This window comes from Salvelinus sp. IW2-2015, unplaced genomic scaffold, assembly GCF_002910315.2.
Source record: "Salvelinus sp. IW2-2015 unplaced genomic scaffold, ASM291031v2 Un_scaffold7927, whole genome shotgun sequence".
Classification (NCBI taxonomy): Eukaryota; Metazoa; Chordata; class Actinopteri; order Salmoniformes; family Salmonidae; genus Salvelinus; species Salvelinus sp. IW2-2015.
The window spans coordinates 1-11994 of record NW_019949187.1 but is presented as its reverse complement, the minus strand read 5'-3'; the positions used below and the strand labels follow the sequence as shown (position 1 = coordinate 11994).

General features: G+C 50.9%; 1 protein-coding gene across 1 annotated transcript; it reads left to right on the top strand.

Moving 5' to 3' along the window:
• Positions 1–445: 445 nt before the first annotated feature.
• On the top strand, positions 446–10378 carry LOC112079420 (protein Shroom3-like). The gene is given in 10 exon segments (XM_070442328.1): positions 446–480; positions 2000–2116; positions 2361–3104; positions 3264–4268; positions 4715–5111; positions 5114–5164; positions 5166–5323; positions 6038–6683; positions 8439–9233; positions 10373–10378. Coding segments are annotated over 10 exon segments (3954 nt in total).
• The last annotated feature ends 1616 nt before the right edge of the window (positions 10379–11994 follow it).

Sequence of the window (11994 nt, the reverse complement as noted above, 5' to 3'; positions counted from 1 at the left end):
GGTAGGAACAAACCTTCCTACCTCACTAGAGTATCTGGTCACAGATTCTTAACACTGGGGCCACGAAGGGTGGTTTCTCCTCATGCCTCATGCTCTTACTGTCATCGTGTCCACACCTCCATCCCTAGTCGTAACACCTCCACCCTAGTACCTGGTCACACCTCCATCTATACCGTCAACCTTCCAGTGCTCAGCACTCCAAATCCTAGTACGTAACCTCACGTACCTTCACCTATCTAGTCCTGCATTTGGTTCCACATGGCCGTTAAAGTTGACCACTGGAGTTTTCTCGTCAGCCCATGCTGTTTTAATATATGCTCTAGACCACTGCGCCACCGGGAGGCCCTCCCCATGCAGTTTTTAATATCTACATAATTCACCATTAGATTTAATGATGAGGATTGTTGATTTCACATTTCTAGTGTACATTTTTTTTTTTTTCACGATGTGTGATGAGAAGAGAATCGTCCAGCCCATTGGGTATATCACTACACCCCACATGCCATGTCTTGAAATATGCAGATAGACACATTGAAAGTAAGGTTCCAATGTAATACTTCTTGTTACTGTGGACACTCATTTCACTGATGGTTATGTGTCGTCACATATCAACGACTAAAGACTCCATTTTGTTATTTTGCTATTTTATTTTTGACTACTTTCTGATTGTTTCAAGTATGTACCATGTAGCCCCCATCCAGACAATACATCAAGATAGTAACGGTACTGTGAAAATACAGAAATGATTTTATTGATGGAGCTAACGCTTCCTTACTCGGTGATCGTTTGAGCTGCTCACATTCAACATGTACGATTCTAAATCGTCATCCCTATTCTCAACATAGTGCAGCTTCTTCCTAAACAATGTCTACTTCCTGGCACTACAGGCGCCTCTGTTTTTCAAAAGTAGTGCACTATGTAGCCGGGTTAGTGCACTTCTTCTGCATGTCTATCTTCTGCACTACAGGGCTCTGTCAAATGTGCACTATGTAGCCGGGTTGGGGTTCAATTCGAATTGAAGGCAGTCAATTCCAGGAGTGATTATTTTTTAAATCTTTTTTTATTAGACATTAAAAAATAAAAATAAACTTTTTTAAAAGTAAATCGGTTCTACTTTTCAGTTTATTGAAAGTCATGGGCCCAAACCTGCTGGAAGTAGGTATCCATCTGGGGACACTGTCCAGTCTCTCTGATTCATGTCCCTCCAAGTGTTTAATGATCTATTCTTTATGACAATGAACACACAGTAATGATATCTCTTAAGGTTGTTGTCTGCAACATCATCACGCAGCTACTCATGTATACCTTTGACATACCAGTAGATATATCTTGACAGTTTGGTACTGATGATAGGGATTTCCCATTAACAGAAACCTATGACTGCTGTTTTAACCTGTAAGTATTTGGTTATAAGTCTATTGCTGACTTCACTTTTCATTTCCATGGAAATGGCCAATAAAAGTATCCTATAATACTGTATTGTAGTTCCTATTGTCCAGTTTGACATCTGCCTGTTGTTGTTAGCAGAGTGACAGCAGGAATGTGATGTTGATAGTTTCTTCTTCTCTCTCCTTATTCCTCCTGTCTCTCTCCCCTCTTTCTTTTCTCCTTTACACCCCTCTCTCTCTCTCTCTCTCTCTCTCTCCTCTCTCTCTCTCTCTCTCTCTCTCTCTCTTCCTCTCTCTCTCTTTTCTCTCCCTTCTCTCTTCTCTCTTCTCCCTCTGTTTCTTCCTCCTTTACTCCCTCTTTCTCTGTCTCTCTTCTCTTTTCCCTTTCTCCTTTACACCTCTCTCTCTCCTCTTCTCTCTTCTATCCTCTGTTTCTCTCCTCCTTTACTCCCTCTTTCTCTGTCTCTCTCTCTCTTTCCCTTTCTCCTTTACAACCTCTCTCTCTGCTCTCTCTCTTCTCTCTTCTCCTCTGTTTCTTTCTCCCTTTACTCCCTCCTTCTCTCTGTCTCTCTCTCTCTCCTCCTTTAATCGCTCTCTCTTTCCTCTCCCAGTGCGTCCACTACAGACCTGTCGGCTACGACCCAGTTCAACCTGAGGAAGAGTCCAGACCAGTACAGTTCTAAGGAAGTATGGAGAGCTGGGGATCACCACAGCCACCCAGCCTACAGGTACGCTCTTTAACATGGGGCTTTTTTATGACCTTTTTTGTTATGCCTTATTGATCCTTGTCTTGTCTTTGTAATCCATTTCCAGAGAGGACCACAACGGAAATAAAGCTCTCAGGCTGATCGTGTTTTTACCCTACATAATATGTTATGCTGCCCTCCAGCTGGAGCAGCCTACTACTGCTAATTAACTAATCAATTCGATCCAATCAAGTCAGGATAAATAAAGTGTTCCTGTACTCTCCAGCTCTTCCTGCCACCAGCTGTGTGCCTCCAAGTCCTCCAACAGTATGGACCACCTTCACAGTAAGAGAGACTCAGCCTACTCCTCCTTCTCCACCAGCTCTAGTATCCCAGAGTACCTTGCGGCCGCTCCGACCTTTGGTAAGGAGAGGTCGTACTCCATGGAGACGGTTCCGCAGAGGGGCGGGATTAGTGGAGGGGGCGGGAGCGGGYCCGGGGCGGAGGGAATGCAGCAAGCTGACATCCGATATGTCCGTACGGTCTACGACCCCCAGCAGGGCGGTGCTCAGGAGCATGAGGTTAGCTCCGCCTCTGCTTCGTTGCTACGCAACCACGAGGCTGGCAGGGCGGGGTCTTGTAGTGTGGGCGGGGCCGCCTGTTACCGCGGCACCAGTAGCAGTAGTAACAGCAGTGGCGGAAGCAGCGGTGGTGGTAACCATGGTATTAACCCCAACCGTCACAGTGTTGGGCCCATTTGGGGTCAGAGCGCCAGCCGCAGTTCCTACGAGAGCCTGAAGGGGGCGCCGGCTCCTCCCATGCGGAGCGACAGCTACGCGGCRATCAGGAACCATGAGAGGCCAAACTCGTGGTCCAGCCTGGATCAGGCTCGCTCCCTCAGGGCTCTCCACAAGGGGTCCACCTCCTCCTGGTACCACTCCTCTGGCTCCGTGGCCTCCAGCTCAGGGAAGGGCTCCTTCGGGGCAGAGGGCCAGCTCCACACCGTCATAGAGAAGAGTCCCGAGAGCAGGTATTAAGTCCATTCTATTGTATCTATTAGCAAACCCATAGACATCATGAGTTGTGTTTYTTTCACCAGTCATCAGTGTCTCTGTGGCTCTAATGTAGGCATGTGTATGTTGTTGTTGTCGTTGTTGTTGTTATAAAACACGTCTTATTCTTCTTCTAGCCCCACCACCAAGCCCAAACAGGGTGTGGGTCAGGGCTTCCCGCCGCCCCCCGAGCCCCAGCAAACATCCACCCAGTCTGGCTGCCTCATGCTGCCCCAGGGCATCTACCCTGTACCTCCGCCGGAGCCCCACTATGCCCAGATGCCCACCAGCAGCCCCAACCCCAGCAGCGTGTACCCAGCCCTGGCCAGGGAGAGCAGTCTGAGCAGCCTGAGAGAGCTCCAGGGGTTAAGGCTGGGGGTCAGTGTGGACACAGGGATGGCGGTAGTGGTGGAGAATGGATACCAAAGCAACCCCTCTTCGTCCTCCTATGTCACTTCCTCTGGCCAACCTCAGCATCCTGACTTTGCTCAGCCTCCACCCAAACAGCCAGCTCAGCCTCCACCCAAACAGCCAGCTCATCCAACCCAACCCGCAGACAGAGTGGGAGAAAAGTCAGGGTACGAGGAGACCCAAACTAAACTGGGTCTCTACAAGTCTCATCTGAAGGGGGAGGGACAGACCGTGTCCCAAAGGCAGAGCCAGCGGAGCCAAGGACAGGGACAGGGTCAGAGCCAAGGACAGGGTCAGAGCCAGAGACAGGTTCAGGGTCAGAGCCAAGACCAGGGACAGGGTCAGAGCCAGGGTCAGAGGCAGGATCAGGGACAGGGTCAGAGCCAGGGTCAAGGACAGGGTCAGAGCCAAGGCCAGGGACAGGGTCAGAGCCAAGGCCAGGGTCAGAGCCAGGGTCAGGGTCAGAGCCAGGGTCAGGGTCAGGCATCCAGACCCTGCTCAGCCCAGTCTATAGGCCAGTCTATAGGCCAGGAGAGAAGGGACCCATACACTCCAGTCCAGCCGCGGGGAGAGAGGCTACCCAGGTACTCCCAGGGCTCAGAGAGCTACCCTGAGCACCACCGACAGGACCAGGTCAGGGAGGAAGGGCAGGTCAGACACACAGAGCCCAGTCACTACACTAGTCACCCAGTGGCAGGCACCACCATGCCCAGTAAGATCGCCCAGGGACTGTCCCAATAAGGGAGCAGCAGCAGAAGTACCCCAGCACAGTGTCTGACCAGCAGGTTAGAGCAGAGGGCCCAGGGCCTGACCAGCAGGTAGAGCAGAGGGCCCAGGGGCCTGACCAGCAGGTAGAGCAGAGGCCCAGGGCCAACAAGCAGGTAGAGCAGAGGGCCCAGGGGCACTGACCAGCAGGTAGAGCAGAGGGCCCAGGGGCCAGAACCAGCAGGTAGAGCAGAGGGCCCAGGGGCCTGACCAGCAGGTAGAGCAGAGGGCCCAGGGGCCTGACCAGCAGGTAGAGCAGAGGCGCCCAGGGGCCTGACCTGCAGGTAGACAGATGGGCTCAGGTGCTTGACCAGCAAGTAGAGCAGAGGGCCCAGGGGCCTGACCTTCAGTCAATGACCAGAGATCCAGGTCCCCCCTGTCTGGCACTACAGCGATCCAATTTCCCCCCCAGCGGCAGAGGGACCAGAGGGGACCAGAGCACCCCTGACCCAGCTGCGGAACGCCCTTTAGCAGATTCCAGGCTGGACAGTCCAGAGAGCTCCGCCAACAAGCCAAGAGCAGCCACCAGAGGAGGCCTCTCTGTTCTGGAGAAGGTGAACCGCTTTCGAGGCCGGCGAGCAGGACCATGGGCAGGGGAAAGCAGCAGGAGTAAAAAGCACCACGCGCCAGCCCACACCAACCCGAGGCCCTCTTCCTCCCGTCCAGCCCAGCCCAGCCTCAGCCCCAGCACCATTGAGAGGGCCATGAGCTATGGTGCTGGTATGGATGACCTGCGTAACATGCTGGAGAGAAGCAACAGCCCCAGCAGCACCTGCAGACACCAGAGCTCCTCCTCTAGCTCCACATCATGGGAAAAACTACGGTGGCCCACGAGGGTCATCATTACGCAGAGCAGCAGAGGCCAGGGAGTGGACCAGACCCAGCCTCAGAGCTCCAGGTACCTCCCATCACCACCACCTAATCCCAGAACCTCACCCTGGCTCGGCACTGCAAGAGGAGCAGAAGCCCTTCCAACTGGGGAGCAGGAGGGCCAGGAGGAGAATGGCCACGACAGAGACAGGTAATTGTTCAATATGTATATACAAAGTGTACAAAACATAAGGAACACCTTCCTAATATTGGAGTACACCTCCCCTTTGTTCCCTAGAACAGCCTCAAATTTGTCGCGGGGCATGGACTCTACAAGGTGTCGAAGCGTTCCACAGGGACGCTGGCCCATGTTGACTGCCAATCTCCCAACAGTGTGTGTCAAGTTGGCTGGATGTCCTTTGGGTGGTGGACCATTCTTGATACACAACGGGAAACTGTTGAGAATGAAAAACCCAGCAGTGTTGCTGTTCTTGACAACGGGGCCTGACACTACCACCATTACCCATTCAAAGGCACTAAAGTATTTTTTCTTCCCATTCACCCTCTGAAGGGCACACATACACAATCCATGTCTTAATTGTCTCAAGGCTTAACATGTTTTTAACCCGTCTCCTCCCCTTCATCTACACTGATTGAAGTGGATTTAAACAAGTGACATCAATAAGGGATCATAGCTTTTACCTGGATTCACCTGGTCAGTCTGTCATGGAAAGAGCAGGTGTTCTTAATGTTTTGTCCACTCAGTGTATGTTGGTTTGTAGTGTATAGATTGTGTAAATGGTGTGTATATTACATTGTCTATATTCTGTCTGTATATTCTGTTTATTGTTGTCACCACCATTTCACCAGGTCAAAGGTTAATGTACTTGGTGAATAAAATGGATTCTCATTGTGATTTTGACAGGGATGGGGACAGAGAGTTCCATTGGAGGGATGGCCTGCATGACCTACTGGGGACCATCCAGGACACGTCCTTTAACCGGGCCTACAGGGACAGTATCAAGGACGCCCAGTCCAAGGTGCTCCGATCCACCTCCTTCAGACGCAGGGATCTGGGAATCAGCGTTAGCGGGAGTGTCAACAACAACTCCCCTCCCATCCCCGCCAAGCACTTATCTCTGGAGAGGAAGGCGGTAGCACCTAAGACCAGCCCCAAACCCTCCATTGTCTCCACTACTGTCCTAGCCTCCGCCCCAGCCCTTGCCCTAGCTACCTCCACTCACACCCCCAAAGAAAGGCTCACGGTCACCGTCCCAGACCCAGTCCCAGCCCCAGCTCCAGCCACCTTTCCCTCAKCTCACACCCCCAAAGAAAGGCTCACGGTCACCGTCCCAGACGCAGTCCCAGACCCAGCTCTAGCCACCTTTCCCTCACCTCACACCCCCAAAGAGAGGCACGTTGTCACCCCGGAGCCCGAGAGGTTCGGCCCCCCAGAGCTCCTCAGCGTCCTGGCCATGGGCCCACCAGTCCCGGCCCGTATCGGTGGGCGTAAGCGACTCACCATGGAGAAGAAGAAGAGGTCCTACTCCGAGCCTGAGAACATGCATGAGGTGAGTCAAAGTATCCAAGATCCTATCTCCTGGCTGTCTTCCCTCCTCCTAGGAATAACAAAACCTAGAGAGGAACAAGGCTATGAGGGTGGCCAGTCCCTCTTCTGGCTGTGCCGGGTGGAGATTATATACAGAACATGGCGCCAAGAATGTTCAATATGTTATAAATGACCAGCATGGTCAAATAATAATAATCACAGTAGTTGTCCGAGGGTGCAGTACACGTCCTGGTGAACAAGGTCAGGGTTCCATAGCCGCAGGCAGAACAGTTTGAAACTGAAGCAGCAGCATGGCCCAGGTGGACTGGGGACAGCACGGAGTCCAGTGCAGGAAGTTAGCATGGTCTCCTAGCATGCCTGCTCAGGTCCTCCGAGAGAGAGAAATAAAGAAAGAGAGAAAGAGAGGAATTAGAGAGAGCATACTTTTAATTCACACACAGGACACCGGATAAAGACAGGGAGAAATACTCCAGATATAACAGACTGACCTAGCCACCCGACACATAAACTACTGGCACATGAATACTGGAGGCTGAGACAGGAGGGGTCAGGAGACACTGTGGCCCCATCCGATGATACCCCCGGACAGGGCCAACAGCCAGGATACACCCACCCACTTTGCACAAAGCACAGCGCCCCACACCACCTAGAGGATATCTTCAATCACCAACTTACCATCCTGAGACAAGGCCGAGTATATGCCCCGAGTATACCACACACTGCCAGGTCTCTGACGACCTCCCTGTAAGTTGTCTCAATCGTTGTCGGTGATCAGGCCTACACACGTTGTGTTGTCAGCATAGATGGTGTTAATGATGGTGTTGGAGTTGTGCTTGACCACTCAGTCGTCTGGGTGGAACAGGGCGTACAGGGGGGACGACTAAACAGAAGCATTCACACACTGACGGTGCCGCATCGTGGTTGAAGGAATTCTAGCGTTGGGCACAGTATTGTTGTTGCATTCACCACTCTACTCTTAACCACCTGGGGGCGGCCTGTTAGGAAGTCCAGGATCCAGTTGCAGAGGGAGGTGTTTAGTCCCAGGGTCCTTAGCTTAGTGATGAGCTTTGTGGGCACTATGGTMTTGAACGCTGAGCTGTAGTCAATGAACAGCATTCTCACATAGGTGTTCCTATTATCCAAGTGGAAAAGGGCAGTGTGGAGTGTGATTAAGATTGCCTCTTCTGTGGATCTGTTGGGGCGGTATGCGAATTGGAGTGGATCTAGGGTTTCCGGGATAATGGTGTTYATGTGAGCCATGACCAGCCTTTCAAAATATTTAATGGCTACAGATGTGAGTGCTATGGGCGGTAGMCATTTAGGCAGGTTACTTTCGCTTTCTTGGGCACAGGGACTATGGTGGTCTGCTTGAAACATGTAGCTATTACAGACTCGGTCAGGGAGAGGTTGAAAATGTCAGTGAAGACACTTGCCAGTTGGTCCACGCATGCTCTGAGTACATGCCCTGGTAATCTGTCTGGCCCCGTGGCCTTGTGAATGTTGACCTGTTTAAAGGCTACGGAGAGGGTGATCACACAGTCGTCCGGACCAGCTGGTGCTCTCATGCATGCTTCAGTGTTGCTTCCCTCGAAGCGAGCATAAAAGGCATTTAGCCCATCTGGTAGGCTCTACATTCAGAGCGCTGCACTGCGACTGGGTGTGTGTGTCTCAGGGGGTTGAGTTAGAAAGKAAGAGACACATTTCTGTTTTCTGCAAGATAATGGAAAATAAAGGTTTCTTGTTCTTCTTCTTCTAGGTGGGGTTGGAGTCTGATCCAAGGAGGACTAGCCAGCACCAGCTGTTCCTTTTCCCAGGTACAGAGACCAGCGTGGCGGACCGCAGGAGGATGTTTGAGATGGCTGCCAGCCGCAGCCTGAGCTCCAGCTCCCAGGGCTCCCAGGCTCCCCAGCGCCTCCAGGGCTCCCAGGRTTGTCTAGCCGTGTCTCGGCCGGAGCTCCGGCAGCTGCAGCAGGACGCCCTGGCCGACTACATGGAGAGGAAGAGAGGCTGGAGGACAGACAGGGATAGGGACAGGTCAGAGGGAGTGCGCACCCACCGTGACCGCCCTCACAGCGCCTACCTGCAGCCCTTTACAGACACCCGGAGTGTTTCCTCAACCTCCACCACCAGCCTAGCCTCTCTTCAGGAGCCTCTTGGCCAAGACAGCAGTCTCTCTGGTGGGGGAAGGCTCTGCTCCACCCTGCCTCCTGGCCTCCAGGGTTTCTATCCAGGCAGGGTCACTGCACCACGCGTCCAGGCCAAGGCCCCAGCCTCTATCTCCACCACCCACKCAGACACCTTGGGATTCCACAGGCTACTGGAGGGAGAGCTGCCCAGATCTAGCCTTGGTAGAGAAGACCCAGCCCAGGCCTATGAGGCTCTCCGGAGCCAGGAGTTTTTCCTGCGAGGCGATGGAGCCTTTGAGAGGGCAGTTCCAGCCCGGAACTCTGGCAAGTCAGCCTCTGCGGAGGACCTGCTGGAGCGCTCTGAGAGGCCTGCACCCCAGCACTTCAGATCCCGCTCCTCGCCTTCTGGCGAGAGGCTCAATCAGGTAGAGTACAATACACTCTCTGGTTTTACACTTTGTAGACTTCTTTACTAATCTAGTAAAGAAGACAAAACAAAGACACAACACCATTTATTTTGATATAAATGTGTGTGGATGTAGCTTCGCTGTAAGTTGCTTAGCTAGCTCATCTTCAGCTGTAAGTCTTGGTCAGCTGTAGCTTCAGCTGTAAGTCTTAGGTTAGGTGTAGCTTCAGCTGTAAGTCTTAGGTTAGCTGTAGCTTCAGCTGTAAGTCTTAGGTTAGCTTATCTTCAGCTGTAAGTTTAGGTTAGCTTATCTTCAGCTGTAAGTCTTAGGTTAGCTCATCTTCAGCTGTAAGTCTTTGTTAGCTGTAGCTTCAGCTGTAAGTCTTATGTTAGGTGTAGCTTTCAGCTGTAAGTCTTAGGTTAGCTGTAGGCTTCAGCTGTAAGTCTTGGTAGCTGTGTTCAGCTGTAAGTCTTAGGTTAGCTGTAGTTCACTGTAAGTCTTAGGTTAGTGTAGCTTCAGCTGTAAGTCTTAGGTTAGTTATCTTCAGCTGTAAGTCTTAGGTTAGCTTATCTTCAGCTGTAAGTCTTAGGTTGCTTCATCTTCAGCTGTAAGTCTATGTTAGCTGTAGCTTCAGCTGTAGTCTTATGTTAGCTGTAGCTTAGTGTAAGTCTTGTTAGTGTAGCTTCAGCTGTAAGTCTTAGGTTAGCTGTAGCTTCAGCTGTAAGTCTTAGGTTAGCTGTAGCTTCAGCTGTAAGTCTTAGGTTAGCTGTAGCTTCAGCTGTAAGTCTTAGGTTGCTGTAGCTTCAGCTGTAAGTCTTAGGTTAGCTGTAGCTTCAGCTGTAAGTCTTTAGGTTAGCTTATTTCAGCTGTTAAGTCTTGGTTTAGCTTATCTTCAGCTGTAACGTCTTAGGTTAGCTGTAGCTTCAGCTGTAAGTCTTAGGTTAGCTTATCTTCAGCTGTAAGTCTTAGGTTAGCTTATCTTCAGCTGTACGTCTTAGGTTAGTAGCTGTAGCTTTAGCTGTAAGTCTTAGTTAGCGTTATCTTCAGGTAACTGTAGTCTCTTTAGGTTAGCTTCACTTTTCTACAGCTGTAAAGTCTTATGGTTAGCTGAAGCTTAAGCTGTAAGTCTTAGGTTAAGCTGTACTTTTTGTCTTCAGCTGTAAGCTCTTAGGTTAGCTGTAGCTTCAGCTGTAAGTCTTAGGTTAGCTGTGCTCAGAGCTGTAAGTCTTAGGTTCTAGTAGCTGTAAGCTTCAGCTGTAAGGTCTTAGGTTAGTCATCTTAAGCTGTAAGTCTTAGGTTAGCTCATCATTACTTGCAAGAGCTGTAAGTCTTAGGGGTTAGCTGTGCTTTCAGGCTGTAAGTCTTAGGTTACCTGTAGCTTTTACAGCTGTAGTCTTCAGGGTTAAGCTGTAGCTTAGCTGTAAGTCTTGTTAGGCTTAGCTGTAGCTTCAGCTGTAAGTCTTAGGTTATTTCTTTAGCTGTTAGTCTTTAAGGTTAGCTTCATCTTCAGCTGTAAGTCTAGGTATCTCTTATCTTAGCTGTAAGTCTTAGGTTAGCTGTTAGCTTCAGCTTTGTAAGTCTTAGGGTTACTGGTAGTTAGCTGTAAGTCTTAGGTTAGCTGTAGCTTCACAGTTGTTAAGTCTTAGGTTAGTCTTAGCTTTCAGCTGTAAGTCTTAGGTTAGCTCATTCTTCAGCTTAGTTTGGTTGCTGTGTAGCTTTCAGCTGTAGTCTTAGGTTCTTAGCTGTAAGTCTTAGGTTAGCTGTAGCTTCAGCTGTAGTCTTAGGTTAGCTTATCTTTTCAGCTTGTAAGTCTTAGGTTAGCTTATCTTCAGCTGTAGGTCTTAGGTTAGCTCATTTAGCTGTACACCGTCTTAGGTTAGCTGGTTAGTTTCAGCTGTAAGTCTTTAGGTTAGCTGTGTAGCTCAAGCTTAACGCTTGTTAGCTGTGCTTTCAAGCTGTAGTCGGGTTTGTAGATCAGGTAGTTTAGGTTCAGCGGTTTGTACTGGAGTTTGGTTAGCTCTCAGCTGTATCTAGGTATCTAGGTGTGTCTTAAGGTTAGCTTATCTCAGTGAGTCTAGGTAGCTTATGTGTAAGTCTTAGGTAGCTTATTAGCTGTGTCTTAGGTTAGCTGTGCTTCAGGCTATGCTTAGGTTAGCTCATATTGCTGTAATCGCTGGCACTAAGCGCTGACGCCTTCTGCGGTGGTGCTGACTGGTCTGAGTGGGGTTGTGTTGAGCTGGGTTGGTGTCTGAGCTGGGGTTTGTCTGGTGGGTTGGTTCCTGAGCAGGGTTGGTGTCTGGGCTGGGGTTGGTGTCTGAGCTGGGGTTGGTGTCTGAGCTGGGGTTGGTGTCTGAGCTGGGGTTGGTGTCTGAGTGGGGTTCTGAGTGGGGTGTGTCTGAGCTGGGGTTGGGGGCTGTTTGGGGGGGGTCTGACTGTTGGGAGCTGGGGTTGGTTTGTCTGAGCTGGGGTTGGTTGTCTGAGCTGGGGTTTGGTGTCTGGAGCTGGGGTTGGTGTCTGAACTGGGGTTGGTGTCTGAGCTGGGTTTGGGTGGTCTGAGCTGGGGTTGTGTCTGAGTGGGGGGTTGAGTGTGCTGGCTGGGGGTTGGTGTCTGAGCTGGGGTTGGTGTCTGAGTGTTGGGGTTGGTGTCTTGCTGGGGTTCTGGAGCCATGGGGGTTGGTGTCTGAACTGGGGTTTGTGTCTGAGTTGGGTGTCTGAAGCATGGGGTTGGTGAGTCGTGAGCTGGGGTTGGTGGTCTGAGCTGGGGTTGGTGTCTCTGAGC